Source organism: Indicator indicator, chromosome Z (assembly GCF_027791375.1).
Source record: "Indicator indicator isolate 239-I01 chromosome Z, UM_Iind_1.1, whole genome shotgun sequence".
NCBI classification, from domain to species: domain Eukaryota; kingdom Metazoa; phylum Chordata; class Aves; order Piciformes; family Indicatoridae; genus Indicator; species Indicator indicator.
The window spans coordinates 23062657-23086518 of NC_072053.1; the positions used below are offsets into that span (position 1 = coordinate 23062657).

General features: G+C 42.0%; 1 protein-coding gene across 1 annotated transcript in view; it reads right to left on the minus strand.

The window, feature by feature from the left end:
* PLCXD3 (phosphatidylinositol specific phospholipase C X domain containing 3) overlaps positions 1-23862 on the minus strand; it is a 96999-nt gene that overhangs the window by 22959 nt on the left and 50178 nt on the right. The window contains exon 2 of the mRNA XM_054398083.1: positions 9772-10480. Coding sequence (XP_054254058.1) covers positions 9772-10480 — 709 coding nt within the window. The remainder of the gene's footprint in view (positions 1-9771; positions 10481-23862) is intronic.

Consider the following 23862-nt stretch of genomic DNA (forward strand, 5'->3'; position numbering starts at 1 on the left):
CAGTGTGCTGAAGACATTTCTTTTACTCTTTTTCTTAGGGTCTGAGCTAAATAATGAAAGACATTACACTGTAATAGGCTGCCTTCTGTTGAAGCAGCTGTATGGCCTAGGACAATACACGCAATGTTATTACTATACAAACTCTTACTATAATCTCTAACCACATGAACTATGTATCTTAGCCTCTTCCTCCAAAAACTCACATTGGAAGAAAACAGAATTATGAAACATTTTCCTAGGAGTAAAGTTGTAGAGAAAAGATCAAGAGAATGAGGCTAAATGTTTCCTAGCTTTAAGAACAGAAGATATTAAAACAAGCTTTATACTGTACAAGCCCAGCACCTTTCACTATGACAGTGGCTCTGTAACAAAGAAGTGCTGCCAGAGTTGGGGCTGTTCAGCCTGGAGAAGAGAATGTTCTGGGGAAAACTTTTAACAGTCTTTAGTACCTGAAGGATGCCTACAAGAAATCTGGGAGGGGACTTTTTACAAGGGCTTGTTGTGATAGGATGAAAGGGAATGTACTGAATCTTTAGGAGGGTAGAGTTAGACTGGATATTACAAAGAAATTATTTCTTAAAAATTTTTTCTTAGAATTTTTTTTTTTAGAAATAATTTCTTAGAAATTAGAAGGATATTCTAAGGGTAGTGAGACACTGGAACAGGTTGCCCAGGGAGGCCACGGATACCCTCTCAATGGAGGTGTTTGAGGCCAGGTTGGATGAGGCCTTGAGCAATCTTGATCAATCTGGTCTAGTGGAAGGTGTCCCTGCCCATGGCAGGATACTTAGCAGGGAGGTTGGAACTAGATGATCTTTAAGTTCCTTTCAACCCAAGCCATTCTATGACTCTATGAAGTGCATTGCATCCCACAGACACTACTGGATTCCTAGGTAATAAAGTTTATCACCTCTGTTTTAATAGAGGAAAAACACAGGCATTTTTATAACCTATGTTCTGCCTCATACAGAAGGTGGTATATGATCAAGACCTTTAGTCTGACTGTTCTCCCTAATTCTAAGTCCTTTTCCACTCCCTCTGTTCCAGCAGGTTTTTTTGTACAAATGTGGCACTAGGTTGCCAAGATCCCTTATTGCATCCTCGGTGTGCTTCATGCAACACTACTCTTGCTATAGCCTGCATGCCTAACTCCTCATTCAGTCCACAAAGGCTACCTGTTTGTAAGCATGGGGAAGCATTTAATAAAATGAATTGCAGACTTGGTGTACCTTCTGACAATGAATCCCAGGGGCCTTCTGTACCTAAAGCTTTCTTATCCTACCATCCAAGCAGAGGCAGACACTGCAGAAGTTGCGGATATGCAGGTGACTTCTCTACATAAAGTGTGGATGCTTTCCTTATAGATTACAACTGAAAACTCTCCTAAGGCTCGGGAGAATGCTGAGAATTGCCCAAATCAATCAAGAATGACACAACACACCCAACAGACTTTTAAGAACTGATAGGAATTTTGGACAATTTCTATCCAAAATCCCACCACTCCAGGACCACAGAGCAGTTACACGAGACCAACAATTTGTAATTTCAAACATAGAGTGACTGCATGTTAGTTATGCTCCTTAAAAACTGACAAGCTTGTGCCTATAGATCTACTTACTCAGATAGTCTGGAAGGGAATAGCTTGCAGCATGCAAGTGCTAATACAACACAGAGATAATGGATGTTGTTACACCCGCTGGGTTGATATTTGCTTGAGTATGTATTAAATGTCTTTGTATTACAGTGAGTCATTACCAGCTTGAAAGTTACCTTGTGAAAAAAATACGGAAACACCCGTGTGTGTAAATCTCTGTGCTCTTTTTGTACCTTATAAATGAAGATGAAAGGGACCAACCCAGCAAGAAACCATTTCCTTCACAATGAAGTAAAAGCAGCTAGGGAGACCCAGGTTCAGCACCAACAAATGCTTTTCCCCTGCAGCCAGGACTTTTTAGCATCAGCTGTAGAGTATCCTTAGTGATCTAAGTAATGTCAGAAAGATCAAAGAAAATCTTACTAACTTAATAAGCCGTTTGCAGTTTCACTAAAGCAGCTGTGCAGACTGAAGCATGACATCTTTGAGAGACGTAGACGTTAGTGACAGCTTACAGCAGTGATGCTCAAGGAATTAACATTTCCTCTTTGTGATGAAAAGCACTTGCTGCTTTCCGTATGCGCAGGGTCAGACTGTGCTCAGTCTGTGATTGGATCACAAAAACATCTTAACACAGCACATACTGTAATCACAAGCAGGCGTTGTGGTGCATAACATGGTAAAATTGAGGAAAAGACCAAGCCAAGAAAACACCAAGCCAACCACCCAAAACAAATACCACAAAGCTAAGCCACCAATTATGCTGATGGTCACAGACCTGGTGATTACCACAGAATTATAAAATCATTAAGGCTAGAAAAGGCCTCTAAGATCATCAAGCCCAAACGTCAACCGAGTGCCACCATGTTCACTAAACCATGCCCAAAAATGCCACATCTACACATTCTGAACATCTCCGGGGAGGGTCATTCCACCACCTCTGTGGACATCTTGTTCTAATTACTGACTAATTTTTCAGAAAAGAAAAAAAAAAAGAAAGAAAGAAATTTCTAATATATATATATATATATATATATAAATTTATATATATATATATTTATATATATATAATATATATATATATTTTTTATATATATATATATATATAATATATATATATATATATACACACTAAACCTTCCCTGAAACAACTAGATGCTGTTCTCTCTCATTCTATCACTTCGTACTAGGAAGAAGAGACCAATACCCACCCCACTACAACCTCCTTTCAGGTAGTTTCAGGGGGCCTCCTCTTTTCCAGATTAAACAATCCCAGCTCCCTGAGCTGTTCCATGTAAGGCTTGTCTTCCAGACCCTTCACCGTTGCCCTTTCCTGGACATGCTCCAGCCCCTCAGTGTCTCTTTTATACTGTGGTGCCTAAAACTGAACACAGTACTCAAGATTCAGCCTCACCTGTGTCAAGTACAGGGGAATGATCAGCTCCCTACTCCTGCTAGCCACACTATTCCTGATCCAGGCCAAGATGCTATTGGCCTTTTTGGCCACCTGCTTACTTCCTTTCTAAACTAAATCCCACAGGCCACTGATACGTACACAGATAAATACTTTTCCCTAACAAAGTTATTGAAGGTGTGTGCTTTATCACATTTTAATACTATTCCAGATTCATGACCAAAGCCATCAGACACAACTGCCCAGCAATTCCAAAAGGAATCTATACTAAAATCCTTACGCAGACTCGGATGATGAAATGACACTAAAATGTTTGCTAGTAAAATCCACCTGAACATACACAGCACATTTTGCATTTTACTATGCAGACCTGTTGACATGACAACCAAGATGTCCCTGTGCTGCTCTGTGCACAAACATGGAGAATGCCTCTTCTGTGAAAAGACGAGGAGTAGAAATACTAAGGATTACCCAGAGCACGTTTGAATTTCCCAGTAACACACCAAAATGACAGCTTGTATTTTCTCATGTCCAAAAACTGCTCCCTCCCCTTCTCCATCTCTCCCCCCCCAAAAAAAAGGGCAAAAAACCCACCAAACCAAAAAAAACCCACCACCACAAAAAAAAGAACAAACCAAAGGAAAAAAAATATAATAATAATTAAAAAAAAAGACAAGACAGTCTCCTCCACAATCAAACACAGCGAGGATAGGCTGAAGGAGCTAGGGTTGTTCAGCCTGGAGAAGACTCTGGTGAGACCTTATAACTGCCTTCCAATACCTGAAGGAAATCTGCAGGAAGGCTTGAGAAGGACTTTTTAAAAGGGGAGGTTGGAGCAGATGATCTCTAAGATCCCTCCCAACCTAAGCCATTCTGTGATCGTACCTTACACATCAGTGAGGGACTAAGCCTACCCTTGCCTCTCAGCAGTTAATGAGCTGTCACACTGGTGCTTCTGTGGTGGTGTTGAGTACTAAACCCAAACCAGGTCATCAGAGCTGCTCTCCTGCAGCCCATAACAGAAAGACATTAAGGTTAGAAGCAGGATGGATGCCTGAACAATAGCAAATTATAGTCGCCACAGTTGCTATTTCTGTTGTCGACTTTCATTTTCAAACAAAATAGTTTCAGAATGGCATCAATCAGTACCAAGAGCAGAACATAGTATCACCAAATCCCACTCTTCCAGCAACAAAGAAACTCTCAAAAATTCAGCTGGCTGAGAAGCAGCTTGGAAAAGAAATGCACCCTCTCTAACTGTATCAGAAAATCCCACTTCTTGCAACTTCAGAGATTATTTTTCATATAATATCCACCTATTTGCAAGCTATATCTGATCCTGCACCCAGAGAAGCCTTTCTCCAGACAGCTTCTGTGGCCTACTTACCATTGCTTTTGTTAGTGGTGTGGCTGCTTTGCCTCCACTTCAAAGGTTCATTCTCATGTGCAGGATTTTGTTTTCTTAATTTGGTTTGGTTGCTAAGGGTGAAGCTTTAGCATGGTAGGCAAGGATTTAGTCACATGTTAGCTACAGGGAACATTATCCTTAGAGATTAATTTAGAAATCAGGCATCAGTTGTCTGGATACATTGTTACATTCTTCTTCTCCGAAGCTTTAAAATTACCACAGGATTTCTGCATCCTCTAAAGGAGATATATTTTTTCCTTCTATACTATTCAACCTCAGAGACAACAGAATATCATGATCACCTAGAGCGTCAGAGATGAAAATAGTATTTTCACAGCAAAACAGAAAACAAGCTAGATTAATATAAAGAACAGTTCTACACACATTAAAAGATTGTTTCACAACTGCCTTTCAGATGTAATAAAGGCAGCTGCTTCACTACGAAGTTAATCCAATAAGCAGAAGGAACACAATCCACTTGATATGTACTGTTTGCTAATCAAAAAATATTTCTTGGCATCTAAACTGCACATGACAGAATTTTGAGCCTGAAAGCATTTTGTTAGTCTTCAGACTTTTTAATTAAAACCAAGAAACATTACATGCATGTGAGTGGTTCTCCTCATTCAAGTAACGAAGATGAAAGCTGAACAGTTTTGTAACGCTGAGCTCCTGTGCTCAGAAGAGCTTATGAAAAATGGCTTTTCCCTCTTGTATTTGTGCAGGACAGAAAGCTTGATAACTTAATAATTTCTCCTTTCAAATTATTGTCACACAGAGCATCACCTGTGATGACAGCAAAGCCTGTGAGCAAGCATTACCAGTAAAAAATAATCCTGGTATATCTTCTACTAAATTCACTATTAGAAGCATGAAATTAGATTTTTTTTTAATCAAGGTTACCACGGGCCAAGGTTATCATATCTGTGCTGCGGGGAACAGGTTGAGAAATAACATCAGTTCTGGTGCCCCAACGTAAGAGGGATATGGAGCTGCTGGAGCGGGACCAGAGGAGAGCCACGAAGATGATCAGAGAGCTCAAGCACCTCCCTATGGAGACAGTCTGTGAGAGCTGGGGCTGCTCAGCCTGGAGAAAATAAGGCTTCAGGGAGACCTCATAGAAGCCTTCCAGTATCTTAAGAGGGCCTACAAGAAAGCTGGGAAGGGACTTTTTGCAAGGGTGTACAGTGATAGGATGAGAGAGAACGGATTGAGGGCTGAGAAGGGTGAATTTAGGTATTAGGATACTGGGAAGAAAATCTTTACAGTGATGGTGGTGAGACACTGGAATGGGTTGCCCAGGGAGGTTGTAGATGCCCCCCTCCCTGGAGATGTTCAAGGTCAGGTTGGATGAGGCAGGGAGGCTGGAACTAAATGAGCTTTAAGGTCCTTTCCAACCTAAACAATTCTCTGAATCTGTGAACATCACTTCTGAAATGTACTTTGATAAGACACTACTGTGCTTTAGTTTCAACATGTGGACCCCCATCACCACAAGCAGCTGCAATGAAAAGCTGTTAAAACAATCATCTTGGCTCTGGAGGAATATTTCATGGTGCTCTTTCACTCCATGAGCACAAAGCAGCAAAAAGGAGCATGGATTGCTGCCATGTCTACTTACAACTTTCCTGGTCTGACTGATGACAAGGTTCTCCCTGTAAGGCAGCCACTGCTCCTCAAATCGTAAATAATCTCATGACTAGTAAACAGAGATCAGAACCTGTTATGTTTTATCATACCTGAAAGGAGATAAACTTTGCTCTGTTTTCAGAATTAAATCACTATATAAATGAAAATGGCCACTGTACAGATGGAGGAAGACACAACTACAGGTTTCAAAGGAACATTTCTTAAATGCAGTATTTAATTTAGGGGAAAACCACCCACAGCAGAATTATTTGAAAAATCCAAACTTATACCACATTTATATTCATGTCTTTCAAAATTCAATGTGAGGGAAAAACTCCACCTGAGAATGGTTACAAAACTTCTGCCAAAACCAAGACACTGCTTCCTAAGTAAAAATCTCTTTGCTAAGCATTTATTAATAAGCAGAAACCAGTACAGAACGTATGCATCTATCTACCTGGACAAAATAATAGGATTTGATCTGTGCATTTATTCTGAGAACGACAGAACAATTTTTTTTTACAAATAATAATGACGTGGTTCAAAGCAACAAATACAGCACAACAGGAAACTTCACAGAAAGAGTGATCTGCCATTGGAATGTGCTGCCCAAGAGGTGGTGGAGTCACCATCCCTGGAGGTGTTCAAAAAAGGGCTGAACGTGGCACTTGAAGCCATGGTTTAGTTAGTCATGAGGTGCTGGATGATAGATTGGACTTGATGATCTCTGAGGTCTTTTCCAACCTTGTTGATTCTATGATTCTATGATTCTAAGAACATATTCCTTGGCTCCTTTAGTATGGATTACATACTCATAGTTACTGAAACATTAATGAAGCAAGACTGAAAATAATTCTGTGTATTCTACCAATTGCGCTTCATCCTTTAATTGCTTATCTGTGTTTTGTACCAGCATCATCACCAAATGAGGAGCAGTTCTGACTATATGTGCTATTTACTTCCAGAGTACTTTCTATGTAGATTAATGCATGTGCCCTGAAGGACAAGCCCCAGATATGCCCTAAACCAGACAAGGGGCTAAGTACTTGTGAATCTGCAAACCTGGATATTTCCTTGGGTCCAGATGGTTCAGGTAAATGTGTAGCATGTGATGCATCTGTGACTGTCTTTGTAACACACTTATGAACCACACGTGCTTCTAGCTGTATTAGGACTTGCCTTATTCTATAGGTTAAGGTATCCTGTTACCAATGGACAATAATTGGTTTTGGACAGTATTTAAACCAGCCAAGATGTCATGCAATTTGCCTTGTTCTTACTGAGAAAACACCAAGAGCCAAGATGCTGCCAAAGTTGCATCTGAAAAGCTTGTCCTAGCAGGCAAACTACACTGCAGCTGAGCCAACAGCTGCAAGGGGACAAGCTTCTCCCAGCGTCCAGAGGGTGCCACAGTGAGATCACTGAAGGAACCCACCAGCCACACCGGCTGGCCTGGCACCCTAAATGCACCATGGGACACATCCCTAGAGAGAGCTACTGCAGCCTGACTCAGAGAAAGGACTCAAGGAGCTGCCCAGAGAACGCCAGCAGCAACGACCTTCCTTGTACTGCACCCCAGGACGTGTCCCTCTGAAAGCTAATGCCATGAGTAAATCCAGCTAATTTGCTATAAAGTTCCCTCTTGTGGGAAACTGCAAATCACAGCACCTCTCTTTCCAATTTGAATTGGAAATTCTTGGATTTTTGCCTAAATTGTTTGAATTATTTTCCTGTTCCTTATATGTGAAATGTATTACCCACAACTGAGTATCAGTACCTGTAAATATACCTTGCAAATAAGTTACGGCGGTGCCTGAAGATAACACTGCCTGAAATATTAAATATAAAATATATTTGTATTTTATAACAACATGTTCCAAACTTGTGCTTTCCTGCAGTGTATTTGTGTAATAAAAATACACATATTAATTCAAAACTGAGATGCCAAACTCTGAAGGCTAAATACTAGCTTTGGAGATAATTTAAAAGGTCCCTTTCTTTTGCAATGGTTAAAAAGAGTTATGCAAAGAATGAAAAAAATATTCATGCAGCAGATGTGAATACATGCTAGTAGATCATGTGAAAAATCTCATATGCAATTTGGAAAAATATTTCCAGGTACTTCAGACCAACTATTTACTCACATTTCATGTTAGTTATACTCAAAATCTGCTGTAGAGAAAGGCATGCTAAGACTTCAAAGGCTCAAGTAATTCAGTGCTTAAGCAAACAAATCCTGAATATATCTGAAGATTTTATTTTTCCAAACAGCTTCAACAAAGCACATTATGAACCAGAGAAGAGAAGTTTTTTAACAGCTATTTTAATGGCTCTTTAATAGCAAGTTTTAAGTAGAACCTGGTAGTTTCTTGATTGTGCTACTTCATGTCCTAAAGAATACTCAGAAAGACGTTTACTGGGAAAAAACAAATCCCTGAACAACAAGGTGAGTGCTTAACAGAAAAACATATCATCAAGGTAGTACTTCAGTACAGAGAACAACTCTTCAGACTCCAGTGGAGCCTATAAAAATGTATGCAGAGGATATACCAACAGCTGCAAGTGCAGTCGCACAGTACTCTTGAGTCATATTAGACTGCTTATAAAACCTTCTGTGTCACTGTTTCACCATTTCAGGTAAATTTTTTCTCTATTTTTTTTTTTTTTTATCCTTTCAAGTTAAGAACTGCTTGGGAAGGCTGCCATAAAAATGGCTCAATGTTTCTCAAAATTGAAGCGCAGTTTCTTTGCAGGTAGTAGTGTCACAGGCACTGCCGTTCACCCTGTAAAAGGGGCCAGTGTTCCCAGTAGACCTTCCTGGCACAGGCACACCCATGCAGAGAGGAGAACACCCGCAGGCCACTGCCCTTCATTACAAATTATTTACACTCTTCAACACTTCCGATTTTTTTAAGGGATCAAAAAAAAATTACTTCTTGTGCCTTGGCATTACATTCTGTGTTTCCCACCAAGCTGTCAAGAACACAGTCACACATATACACCTTTAAGCCGAAAACTGGCTTGTGATTTTTCAAAGTCAGAACGGTATAAATAATGAATATCTTGCACAGATAGCTTTTTTGTAGTGTAACAACTAATGGCCTGTCAACACAGTAATCAGTGTACAGACCCTTTACAATTAACTCTTTCCCGTATGATAAACAAAGGCCTGTTAGGAGGCAAATTTAGTCTAATGGTATCTTGGTATCTATAATATAATGTCTAATGATATGCATAAAGAAAAATCATTAATTGTTAAGGTGTGTAAAAGTAGTTAAAAATACAAGTTCTGGAGTGTCAGGCTTTGCTGATGAGCCCAAGTGAAAACAATTATTTACCCAGTACATGAAGCCCAGTGCATAAGTAAAAAATTACCTCAATCTTTCAGATACATTTGTCAACACCCAACAAAGAAATCCAAGGCAAGGCATTCAGTGCTCATGGTAAGAAACTACATTTGCAAATAAAACAAATAAAACCCCCTGCATTCAGAAAAAGTGTAAGCAAATCCCCCAAAGATCTTATTAGGCTGTAGTGACAAGATTTTCTTTCAAGATTCAAAAGCTTCTCCTTCAACATGTTTCTCTTTAAATATTAGGATTACGCCCTAACCCACAGTAGCATGGAAGAAACACAGCAGCTGGAGTTTCAGTGGGGACTAGAAAAGCAGCATTGCCAACACACATGTTCAGAACAGACAGCACAACTTACTCACCAGAAACTTACCTTTCTGTGATCGTTTCTCTGAGACCACTAGCAACCCCTTTCACCACTGTACTAGCCTTTGGTGTCAACACTACTTGAGAGATGAAAAAGGAGCCCTTCTTTCTTCTTTCAGTGATTGACGCCTGGAGGAATTGAATCAGCTTTTCTGGATCTGTTGTGTTTGCCCAGGGGGCTGGCATCATCTGGCCTGGCCAAAGAAATGGTACCTCAAGAGCCACTGGACTATGGTAGAACACCAGCACCTGGTGTTCCTTTTCCCATAGGTACTGGAGACTTACTTCATGGGCAAATATAGCAGGACACATTTTGTTGCCATATGTATCTTTGAGCATTTGAACAAGCTTTTCATGATGGTATTTCTGCATCCCATAGAAATGATTGAAGTCCAAGAAGACCACTTCTTTTGGGTGGTCAGCAAGAAACGCATTGATCTCTTCCAGACCCTCCTTAACTTTGGCACTGAATAAACCATGAGCGAAGTAGAGTTCGTTGTCCGGGTCTCTGGGCTTGGTGGAAATTCTGAGATCAAAATACCGTATACCTGCCCCGAGCTGGCTGGTGAAGTTCATGGTCTGTGTAGCTAACCACTTCCTCATCAGCTTTTTAGCCACCGTCCCAAAAACAGACACAAAATTCTGCACCGTCTCTGGCTGTTCAGGCCCAACTGGAGAGGCTTCATCGATGTAGAAGCTAAATGAGTCATGAGACCCTAAAAACACAATGTAGGGAAACAATCAATATTGTACTCATATATTAAAAACTCAATAATGATTCTTTCTTAATAAAGGTGATTTTCTGCCCTCTAACAACATTCACCAATGGAATTCCCCCCTACCCCTTTTCTCAATAGATGACATTTATCTGGCAGCAGTATCCCACACCAGCACCTCACAGGAACTTGAAGGAAAGGCTTGTCTGGACGCACCTTCTCTCCTAGCTCTTACTTACACCTTTAAGCTCATTGAAGTCAGCAGGCTCTGACTGTCAACGGTATCCTGGTGTAACTCCAGCAAAGCTGGTCACATAGTAAATCCCTAGTACTCAGGAGAAGAGTCTGGCCCTACACACAGAATCATGCACTGTCTAGTTTGCAGAATCAAAGAGAACCCAACCAACCAAAACCAAAAAACCACAAAACAAACAAAAACCCCCAAAACAAACAAAAACCCCAGCAACATCCCAGATACACCATTATAGCCGGGTAAAATATAAGCTGAAAAATGCCAATGGTACATAAATTCTCTGACCTTGTTGTTATTTCAAGTCTCACTTGGTCATCATCAAGGTTACTGAATGCTGCTTTTTTTCTTAAATTTCAAACTAAAATTCTTCACTTTCAGACATAAGTACAAAAACAGAGCCAAGGATACCACTGCATTTCACTAATAAAAAAGAAATTCTGTTCCATGCTCTTGACAAGAATGAGACATAATATTTAACATACCAATGTGCAGAATTTATCATTTTTCATAACATAACAAAGTTGAATGCAGTTACAGAAGATGCTTTGGTATGCATCTCTGTCTCAAGGTAGGTCCACTAAAAAAACCCCAAACAATCACAAAACAAAAAATCAGCAAATTATTTTGGTCAGCATTTAGACACTTACATGGAGGCAGCTGGTGGAACTAAGGACATCTGCAAACACCTCATCATTGCCTTCTCAGGAACTTGTTTTATGGAGAGATATGCTGACAGTAGAATATGCTTATGACTCCTGTCTACCACCAGCCTTCTGAATACCTGGTGTTGAAATCTGGCACTTTATGCAGAAACACTGTACTGATGCAGACAGAGCCACACTGTCCCAGCCAGAGGGGATGGTTCTGGTCAGAATCACCCACAGCAAGCATGTCTCGTCTTCAGTCTAGGTCACATTGGTTGCAAAACTCCTTCAAGGTCAGCAGTAATTGTGTTTCTGAAACAGACTGTAGCACTAGACCTTCAGAGCTCTAAATCCTAGCACCAAATTTAGTTTAGAGCATATGTCTTGCCAGCTACCTATGGTTTTGTAGGTGCTTTTCAAATCTGCTTTCCAAAGCATGCACGTTATGGCAAGTACCACATTAATGAAATCCTGCAAGTCAGTAATTTCTGATGGCAATGCTATTTTAACTGAAGTAGAACAAACCCTAGTAACTGAAGTGACAGCTATAACATTTTCTTCTTAACAATAAATGGAGTTATGACACCATCTTACACTCTGGCTTAGATTTAGCTTTGTTCAATCTGCAAAAAGTCCTAAAATTTTATATGCCTTGCTTTTCAATGTTTGTCTCTTTGAACTGCATTTTGCTTTAGATAAATTTCCCATTTTGTTGAAGCATTCTATTGCTAAATGTTGAAGTAATAGCATATTCCTTGCAGAACCTTATTAGATTATAGAGTATCTGGTTACACACCAACATCTCAGGGGACCAGATCTGCATACAGAATTTTAATGGTAAAACAAATTATTAGAGCAGTGACTTGTGTTTCAACAGTATTACAGGGAAAATCAATGAAAACATTAAATGTTGTGTTCAATGTAATTTGCAGTAATCTAGAAATCAAAGCAAATCCAGTCTTGCTTAGAACAAGGCATAACTACCGATATTAGCAAGGGCAGGTTCTTGCAAACTCTCGCTTTGTCCAAGGAAGTCCCTTTTATTTCAGTAAGATTTTATGTGAGAATACGTACAAACAGATTCACAGATTGCATCAGGTTGAAAGGGACCCTGAAAGGTCGCCTATTGTAACACCCCTGCATTCAGCAGGGACACCTCCAACTAGATCAGGATGCCCAAGGCCACATCAAGTCTAATCTTGAACATCCCCAGTGTGGCAGTTCAGGCTGGGTGCCTCCTGTTGCTGCCACATCAGCTACACCTCCGTGTCCCCAGTGTCCAACCCAATAAGGTGGACACAGGAAATGGCGTATTTCTACCCATAAATCCTGTGCCCTATAAGTCCATCTGCAAAGTCATTCTTTCTCTCTTGCTTCCCTCTCTGCTCCCGTGGGAGATGCTCTCTTATTGGGTAACCATGGGGGAGTATCTCAAGACCTCTTAGTCCTGTCTAGGCCTAATGCCAGGAGGAGAAAGGGGGGGGGGGGGGGGGGGGGGCAGTCTCAGACCTGGCCAGCCTGAGACTTGCCTAGCAGGGGGGGAGGAAGAAAGAGCCCTGAGGGTTTGGGTATACCCTCAGGTGGCGAGAAGGGAAGAATTGGGAAGCCTTTGGGTGTTATGTAAGGGACTCTGTACGCTTTGGGATGTTCTTGTCACTATGCTTTGTAGTTTTTTGTAGTTTCACCAATGGCTTTTCCATTTAAACTTTCCATCACTTTCCAATCCGTTTGTGTGAGTCTCATTCTTTTGTCCCTCTCGGGCCAAGAGAGGATCTGTCTGGCCTCAAACCAGCACACCCAGGGATGGGGCCTCAACCACATCCCTGAGCAACCAGTTCCAGTATTTTACCATGTTCATTACAAAGAACTTCCTCCTTATGTCCAACCTAAATCTATCCTGCTCTATTTTAAAACCACTGTCCCTCATCCTATCACTACATGCCCTTCTAAACAGTCCTTCCCCAGCCTTCCTGTAGGTCCCTTTCAGATACTGAAATGTAGTTCTAAAGTCTCTCTGGAGCCTCTTCTCCAAGCTGAACAGTCTGAATTCTTTCAGCCTGTCTTTGTAGGAGAGGCCTCCTACCAGACCAGATCTGGTATTGGTCAACAGCCAGCTGAACAAAAGCCAGCAGTGTGCCCAGGTGGCCAAGAAGGCCAGTGGCATCCTGGCCTGTATCAGGAATAGTGCAGTGAGCAGGAGCAGGGCAGTCATTGTGCCCCTGGACTCAGCACTGGTTAGGCCACACCTTGAGTACTGTGTCCAGTTCTTGGCCCTTCAGTGTAAGAAACATGTTGAGATGCTCAAACATGTCCAGAGAAAGGCCACAAGGCTCGTGAGGTGGCTGGAGCACCAGCCCTATAAGGAGCTTAGTGCCATGGCTTAGTTGATTAGATGGTGCCGGGAGATAGGTTGGACTTGATGATCTCGAAGGTCTTTTCCAACCTGGTTAATTCTGTGATTCTGTGATCACCTGTGTGGCCCTCCTCTGGACCCACTCCAGCATGTCTATGTCCCTCTTGTGCTGGGGATCCCCATAGCTGGACACACTACTCCGAGTGAGGTCTCACCGAACAGGATAGAGTAGCAGAATCACCTATCTTGACCTGCTGGCCATGCTTCTTTTGATGCAGCCCAGGAGCAGTGACTGGCCTTCCGGGCTGCAAGTGTGCATGGCTGATTCATGTCTTGCTGGCTCATGTCCATCTTCTCATCCACCAGTACCGCCAAGTCCTCTTCTACAGGGCTGTTCTCAATTTCATCATCCCCCAGCCTGTACGGATATCCAGGATTGCCCCAAGCTTGGTACAGGACAGCTTTCCCTTTGCTTTACTGAATATCATGGGATTCTCCTCAGCCCACTTGTCTAGCCTATTCAGGTGCCTCTGGATGGCATCCCATCCTTCATACTTATCAACCACACCATCAACAAACTTGTTGAGGGTACACTCAGTTTCACTGTCTGTATCATTAATGAAGATACTGAAAAGCTCCGGTACCAATACAGACCCTTGAGAGACACACCACTTGCCACCTGTCTTCATCTGGACATCAAGCTGTTGACCCCTATCCCTTTGTATACAATCATCTAACAAATTCCTTATTCACTGAACATTCAACCTATCAAATCCCTATCAAATCTCTCCATCTTAGAGAGAAGGATGTTGCAGGGGACTGTATCAAAGGCTTTTAAAAAGTCCAGGTAGATGACACCCGTACGTTTTCCCCTGTCCACTTATGTAGTCACTCTGTGAAGAAAGCCATTAGGTTGGTCAGGCAGGAACTGCACTTGGCAAAGCCATGATGGCTGTCTTGAATCACCTCCCTGTCCTCTACATGCTTTAGTATAGCTTCTAAGAGGATTTGTTTCATGATCTTCCCAGACACAAAGGTGAGGACAACAGGTCAGTAATTTCCAGGGTTCTCTTTTTCACCCTTTTAAAAAACTGTTGTAATGCTTCTCTTCTTTTAGTCTCCAGGGACTTCACCTGACTGCCATGGTCAAAGTTGTAGCTGTAGGCTCAAAACAGTATTAATGAAAACATTTGTCCTTTACTGTCTTATCTATGTCCATTGACAACCTGAAGTTGCAGACAAGATAGCTCAACTTGACCACTATGGCAAATATACATCACAACGCCCAAAAAATACTTAAACTACTTAAGTTGAGTGAGGCAGCACAATTCTCACAGAAGAGAACTAAGGTGAACTGCTTGTCCATAGGTAGCTTTTAACTACACTGGGAGTGCCAAACAGAGAGGATAATAAGTAATTTCAACAGACTGCTTAAATATTTTATTTTCGTCATGCACTCATGTACACTTCCTTTTGCCTTCATCCTGGCCTGCTGTCCTAACCAGCTTACTCATGTCACACACGCAAATTAAAAATCTTTACACTTGGCAGAGCAAATTACAGTGTGATCACTTCCATGTCATGCCCCAAATCACTGTGCTCCTAGTAATGAGAGAATCCTGTATGAACTTGTTTCTAGCAGTCATGCTTCATTCCATCTTTTTTTTCCTGCATGGTGATAAGCCTGTCCTACTTCACCACTAGGAAGTGGACTTGCAGGTTTGTACCACAAAATCTCAGCTCCCATGAAGACACAATGCTGGGTACATTCAGAAATACAAAAGCAATGATGCCTGCAGTTTTTGGAAGGCAGCAGTGCTTGCACATCAACCATCTCTATTATAGCAGGACGAAGAACACACTGACCTGAGGTATGGGACAGTCTCTATCACAGAGACTTCACAATCTAAGGCATGGGGAAGCAAAGAGAGGGGAAATGACCTGTCCCAGGTCAAACAGGAAGAAGGAGTAAGCTGATATTCCATTTGTACTTAAGAGGACTATTTTCTTGTTAGTTTACCAACCATCTAGCACTTTTAAAAAGTATTACACACCATTTTCCCACTATTTCAACAATACATCATTGATCCAAGTACTCAAGGATGAAGATTCGTGTATCAGGATCACACGTGGTGAACTCTTGTGGTGAGTGTGGTCTGCATATGCTATAGATTGCCCTGTCAAGTAAAGAAAGTGGAAAACGCAACTTTAAACATCTGGAAGAAGCCTCACGATTGATGCCATGCTGAGGCACACGGAGGCCAGGGAGATAATTCAGGTCAGCCTGATTACTAGGGGTAGGTCCTGCCTGACCAACCTAGTGGCCTTCAGTTATAGAGTGACTACGTAGATAAGGGAGGACCTATGGATGTGGTCTGGACCTCTGCAGGCCTCTAACATGATCCCCCACAACATCCTGCTCACCAAATTGGAGGGATATGGGTTTGATGGGTGGACTGTTCAGTGGACAAGGAATTGGCTGGATGGTTGCATCCAGAAGATAGTGCTCAACGGCTTGAGGTCCAGATGGAGAGCAGTGACAAGTAGTGTCTCTCAGGGGTCTGTACTGGGACCTGTACTCTTTATTATTTTTATCAATGATATAGACAGCGGGATTGACTGCACCATCAGCAAGTTTGCAGATGACACCAAGCTGAGTGGTGGTGTCAATACATCAGAGGGACAGCACATCATTCAGAGGTACCTGGACAGGTTGGAGAGGTGGGTCCAGGTGAACCTCATGGGGTTCAAGAAGAGCAAGTGCAAGGTTATGCACCTGGGCCAGAACAATCCTCACTATCAATACAGACCAGGGGATGAGGTGATACAAAGCAGTCCTGAAGAAAAAGACTTGGGGGTGCTGATGGATGAGAAGCTGGACATGAGCAGGCAATGTGTGCTTGCAGCCCACAAGGCAAATCACATCCTGGGCTGCATCAAAAGACGCATTGGCAGCAGATCCAGAGAGATGATTCTACTACTTTCCTCTGGCGAGACCTCGCCTGGAGTACTGCATCCAGGTCTGGAGCCCTCAATATAGGAAGGACACGCACCTGATGGATCAGGTCCAGAGGAAGGCCACGAGAATAATCAGGGGGTTGGAGCACCTCTGCTATGAGGACAGACTGAGGGAGCTGGGGTTGTTCAGCCTGGAGAAGGTGAGGCTCTGGGGAGACCTGATAGCGGCCTCCCAGTACCTGAAGGGGACCTATAAGGAGGATGGGAGAGTCTATTTGGAACAGCCTGCAGTGATAGGATGAGGGGCAATGGGTTTAACCTGGAGAAGAACAGATTTAGATTAGATGTTAGGGACAAGTTCTTTACTATGAGGGTGGTGGAACACTGGAACAGGTTGCCCAGGGAGGTGGCTGAGGCTCCTTCCCTGGAGATATTCAAGGTGAGGCTTGACAAGGCCTTGGGCAGCCTGGTCTAGTTGGGAATGTCCCTGCTGACTCTGGGGAGGTCAGACTACATGACCTTTGGAGGTCTCTTCCAGCCTGGACCATTCTATGATTCTATGGTTCTATGAATTACAGGTTTTGTTTCATGGAGAATTTTGAGACGTTTGCTGGAAGAGCAGAACAGCAGGACACAGATAATCCAGAAAGCATCAAAGACTCTCTTTCTGCAAGGCACTCCTTGAAGCAGAGAAGGCACACTGCTGGACATGATATGAATTACAGAAGAAACGGCTAGGGACATGAAGGGCTGATGACAGTCTTAGCCAGAGTGACTACGGGGTGATACGAGGTTTTAAAATACTGTGGAAAACAAAAGAGGCAAATAGCAGAACAAAGTTCCTGGATTTCAGAGCAGCAGCCTTAGCTTATTCAGGAAGCTGGTAACTGGTAGCCCATGGGAGAATTAGCTTAAATACTAAGACACTCAGGAGAAATGGTTGAACTTGAAAGACAACCTCTCTAAAGTATATGAACAGTGTACAAGAAAACAAGGAGGCAAGGTGGAGTCAAGTTTGGCTAAATGCACTAATCCTAAGTGAGCTCAAACTTAAAAGGTTGCATACAGAGGGCATAAGCAGGGACAGACTCACTGGGGGGAACAGAGAAGGAATATGGGGAATTAGGAAGGACACACCTTAGCTGGAAAATTCCTGCAAGGGACAGAAAACCTGCAAGGGATGGCAAAAGCAACAGGGAGACATATAGACACATGTAAGTAGACAAGACAGGATTCAGCTGAACATGCAGAAGGCACAAGAAAAGATCACTGTACAGCTGCCCTCTCTCATCTTTGACAGGTCATACTGACAAGAGAAGGCAAAAGTTACACTCATCTTCAAAATGCGAATGCAGGACAACCCAGGAAACAAGAGCCTGTCAGATTAATTTCAATCCCAGGGCAGAACACAGAGCAAGTCCTCATGGAAACCATTTCCATCTTATGAATGATAAAAAGGTGACTAGGAACAGCTACCATGGATTTATCAAGAAGACACCTTGACTGACCAACCTGATTGCCTTCCAGATGCAATGACGGGCTTTGACAAAAGCAAAATTTTCCTTTTACTTCAGCAAGGCTTTCAACAGTCTCCCTTAATATTCTTGCAGTCTAACTGGGAAGACACCAACTAGACAAGTGCACTATAAGGTATGTGAAAAACTGCCTGGACCATCAGGCTCAAGAGGTAGCGGCTGAAGGTTCAAAGTCTAATTCATATCTGATTACAAGCCAATTCTCTGTATCAGTGACACTGACAGCGTGATAGAGAACACCCTCAGCAAATTTGCAGATGAAATCAAGTTGGAGGAAGAGATTAATACTCTGGAGGGGAAAGTTGTTAGTCAGAGAAACTTCAGCACAGCAGAGAAGCTGGATGATCGGGATCTTAAGAAGTTCAAAGCCAGGATGGGCCCAGGATTCACAACCCCATTCAGTAGTACAGCTGGAGACCAACCAGCCAGCATATAGTCCTGCAGAAAAACACTTGTTCACTTGGCCATAAGGAACAACTTCCCCACAAGAACAGTTAAGCACTGGAGAAGTCCAGCAGGCCTGGACATTGTATCCCAAATTCTTAATGTCTGCCTCAACAGCCTCATCTAACTTGAAGCTAGCTCTTCTTTGAGCAGAGGACAGAACAGGTGATTTTTGGAGATCCTTTCCAACATAAATTATTCAGTGTCTGTTTATTCCCTGCTCTCCCAAGATAGGAAAGATTCATTTCTTGTCTCTCAACCTTAGAAGCAATTATCAAGAGACTCTGAGACTGTCTGCCATAGCAAAGATCCAAAACCCAAAAGTAGCCAGTTTCAACCACTAAGGTATTAAACTTTCATGAACTTAGATGCAGCGAAACATTATTTAGATATTCAAGAGTAAAATGTGCAGTGTCAGCTAGACTGAGAGAAAACATCTGCTAGTAATTTTACTGCATTTTTTACTGAATTCCTATAATGGGGCAATTGGGAGCTATGGGAGCTATGCAGCTCAGCTATGGACATATTTATAGCTTCCCTGGAGGGCTTAACCCCCTATTTAAAAATTAATTTGGCTCAGTGCTAAAAAAAAATTCCTTGGGGAAAGTGTTTCAGTACAGAATCACCTCTCCAGTCCCACAGAGATTTACAGAGAAGCACAGTGAAGCTACTATTCTTGGTGACTAAGCTTTATCTTATCATTCATGAAGTAGGTAAGTAGAGCTGAACTTTTCTTTGCCCTTGTCTTGCCTCATGGTTGGCTGTGGCCAATCCTCATAACAACAGCCCTGTAAACAACAATCTAGGACAGAGGTACTAAACTGAACAATGTTCAACACATTCCTGCCATCAGCAATCACATCCTGAAGATCCACAAGTCACAGAAAAGCCACAAACCACAGGTTTTTTACATGTTTTATTCTCTTCCCCTTATCTGATAGATCTCAAAGCTGCCCTTGTCTCCATGCTGGGAGTTATCAAACAGCCTTTTATTGCCTTGGGTGTCATTAAAAGCCTTACCTGCTCTTGTCTTCCTGTATTTTGGAGATGCAACCCTTGGTGACTGTTGCTGAAATGTCACAGGCAATGCAGCCTAACTATTTTGAAAACACTCTTGTCAATGAGGGCTCCATGTGCCTGACAGCAGAATACAACATTATTTCCTGGATGTTGTGAAGAATTGCTAGAACAAATTCCAACACCTGTAGTACACAGGACATCAATGTAAATTTTCTGCACTGTTATTTGGTCTGTTCTCATTGTCTTGTTTGTCTGAAAAAGCAAACTAAACAAGGAAAAAGCCCTAGATTAATCTTTATCTAGCTGCACTGCACTTTCAAGATTAGAGATGAACACTTGAGTTGGTGAACCACCGCATTATGTTCCATATGTTCAGGGTCCTGCATCAGTGGAGGAATAACAACAGGCACCAGTACAGGTTAGGGACTACCCTGTTGGAAAGTAACTCCATGGACAAACACCTTGGAGTGTTGCTGGACAGCAACTTTTCCACGGAACAACAATGTGCCCCTTTAGACAAGAGAGCCAATGAGATTCTGGGGTGCATCAAGACAAGCATGTCCAGCAGGTCTAGGGAAGTTCTTCTACCTCTCTACTCTGCCCTGGTGAGACCACACCTGGAATACTGTGTCCAGTTTGGGCTCCCCAGTTCAAGAGAGAGAACTGTTGAAGACAATCCAACGGAGAGCCATGAGGATGATGAGGGGACTTGAGCATCTCCTCTATGAAGAGAGACTGAGATCCCTGCAGGGGGCTATTTAGTCGTGAGAAGACTGAGAGGGGATTAATGTCTATAAATATGTGAGGGGTGGGTGTCAAGTGGGTGGGGCCAAGCTCTTTTAGGTGGTGCGCAGTAATAAGACAAGGAACAATGGGTTCAAACTTGAACATAGAAGATTTCAGCTCAACATGAGGAGAAACTTCTTTACAATGAGGGTGACAGGGCACTGGAACAGGTTCCCCAGGGAGGTTGTGGAGTCTCCTTCTCTGGAGACTTTCAAAACCCATCTGGATGCATTTCTGTGTGGACTATTCTAAGTGATCCTGCTTTGGCAGGGGGCTTGGACCCCTGAGGAAAAAGTTCTTCACGGAGAGAGTTGTTAGCCATTGGAATGTGCTGCCCAGGGAAGTGGTGGAGTCACCATCCCTGGAGGTGTTCAAGAGGGGATTGGACGTGACACTTGGAGACATGGTTTAGTAGTCATGAGGACTTGGGTGACAGGTTGGACTTTGATGATCCTTGAGGTCTTTTCCAACCTTATTGATTGTGATTCTGTGACCCGATGATCTCTTGAGGTCCCTTCCAATCTCTAATACACCGTGACACTGTGATATTCCCTTTCAGATGGCTGAGTGCTGTTGTCTCCATCAAAGCCACAAAACATCTCAGAAAGTCAAAAGGTGCTACTAAGAGCAATGCAATTCAGACTTCACAGCCCCATTGCCTTTAGCATTTGAACTGCTTGGGTGATACAAGCTTTGACTGATAAAAAGACTGCCCAGGAGAGTAAACCAAAAACAGCTGGGGAAAAAAAGAGATTATAGATCAGCTTCCCCACAGAACTGCCTTGCTCATTAGCTGTTCCTCCAATGATCATCATCAGTTACATGCCCCTGAAACCAACCGAAGATCACAGGGGTTAACCACACTACATAACCCTAAGGCACTGGAAGAGAGGCAGTCACAAAGACAAGATAGTGCAAAAATCCAGATAATGAAAAGGTCAGACTCAGAACAAGAATATGTGTATGACCCATTCTTGTATACATAAGCACATTAGCTATGTATTTTATCACATTATGATTTAATGTGTACAGACACTGCTCTGCTACCCAGAAAAAAAAATCTTTCTAAGCTCATAAACTCTGACAAAATCACATGAGAAACAACTTGGTTCTCCAAGTACCATGCTGCAATTTCTAGGTAATCCAGTTAAAAGATACACAGGCAGCCACATGCAAATCAACTTAGATCTGGTGAAGAGAAACTGAGGAGACTAAAACTGCCCCTCTGCAGAGGCACCAAGGAGCTTTCTTCCTGCAAATTACAAAACCTTTGTTTTGTTCTGTATCTGTCTGGACCAAGAACCCTGCAGAGACTGAGCTGGCCACTTCCCAGGTGTCACTCACCCAAACCTCACAACTAGTTAAACCACCACTGTCCGCTAAAGGTGCAGGTACTTGACAAGGAAGCTCATCCACAGTCTCACTCCCCCATCCAACAGGCACATGGAATTTCTGAACTACCCTCAGTCAGTTAAACTTTTCAGGTGAGGTTGTCTGTAGCACCGGCAGAATTATGTTTATGTTTTATCTTTCTGAAGCCTTAGGAAACCTTCTCAATGGAAAGTCAGAGCAGCAGGTCCTCTTCCCAGAGTCCTGGTCAGCCAAATCTGGCTGTAACTTGGTCTCAGCATGGAAAATCGGATTTTCATTAAAAATAAAAAGTTGGCCTTTTCTTTACAAGAGAGGAATATATTTTAATATGTATCAATATTTGGTGTTTATTCATGTTAATTGTCTGATCAGAAAGCAAGAAAACAACATTTTATAAACATGAATTTTATAGATGGTGAGCTAGCTCATACATAACTAAAATCACACTCAATCACCCCCTCTCAAACAATAAAAACAGAAGAGCGGTTTCACTTTTTGTATATAAAACCCTGAAGCTTCTATTAAAAAAAAGACATAAGCCAAAATCAAAACATTTTTAAAATAAGCACATTAAGCAAACTTGAAATGCCTATGAAGTAACATGAACACAAATCATTCCACTTTTAAATCAAGTCTTTTTACAGGTCATATAGCACAAACAGTTAATTCTTCTGAAGTCGACAGTTTTAACCTGTTAAGTAGGCATCTTAATGCTTTCTAGCTACGGACAAATTAACCTGGGTGGGTTTTCAATGGAGTATTACCATTAAAGTACAAATACAGAACCTAATTCTAAGCACATTTAACTGTTTGAATGATTTTAATTACGCACACTGATGTCTGCAGGAAAGAGCCCCACTTTGCTTTAGCTTCTTTCAGAAGAATAGAATTCCAAATTGCTTTGGAGTTACATTCACACCAGATAAATTGAAGTTGTCAAATACCAGGGAGCAAAAACAGGCAGTGATAAAAGAGAAAACGTATTCTTTTCATGTTTCAGAAGGTAAGCAAAAAAAGATGACAGAAGTGGCAGCAAATGAAGCTGTTAAAGCAGTATTTGTTACACTACTATTAACTTTGCAAGAATTTAGATGCCATAGATTATCCATTTCCCAGTCTGGCCACATCCTCAGCACACATCCTGTCATCTCCAAAAAACTCTTCTCTTCCTCTGCTTGTATCCCCTTCTTGTATACCTTGAAGGCCTCAGTGATAACGTTGGAAAAGCAAAGGAAACATTTGCTTCCTTTCCTACTGGTAGTCTCCATCTCCCCCATCCTCCCTCCTGCAGCAGACTGTCACCAACTGAGTCCTGGACCAGCCATCAGAACTGCATATAACCGTAACACAGACTCCATTCACATGCCTAAGGACTGTGCATCAGGAGCCTGCACAGTATTGCCTTACCAGGACTATTGTTGAAGGCACAGTGTGTGTCAAAGAGACAATCTGAGAAACCAGACAGGTGCACTGTAATTTCTATGCAAAATTTTTAACATGGTTTGCTTGCAAAGCTGAGCACAAGTACTTTGTATTATAAACCTCTGCAATGTCGTATTTCATCAACCTCTGTGAGACAGTTTCTATTACCTCTTTTACCATAAATGGAATTCTACATTTCTCATCCAAAAAGTATCAGCTGGAGCATCTTAACCCACACTGAATGTCAAAGCATATCTACAACATGTGCACCAACTATTGGAACAATGGACACATTCTAAAGATGCACATGACAAAGTACAAAACATTCAGAACGAGCACAAAGCAAGTGCTTTTTGATCAGTCTGTACAGAACAGGAAGTTTATCCTTCAGAGAATTACAAAATAGTTGAATTTGAAAGAGACGTCTGGAAGTCATCTGGTCCAATCCCACCTTCTCCTTAGTCCAGAGAGAAGCAAGTGAAAGAAAAATATTTTCAGATTACTATAAATAATTTAAGACTGCTCAAAAAGACCTGTCTGAAACAGTTTCTTAACTAGGTAGAAAAAAGAACTGGTAGTCCATCATCAGTTTGGAG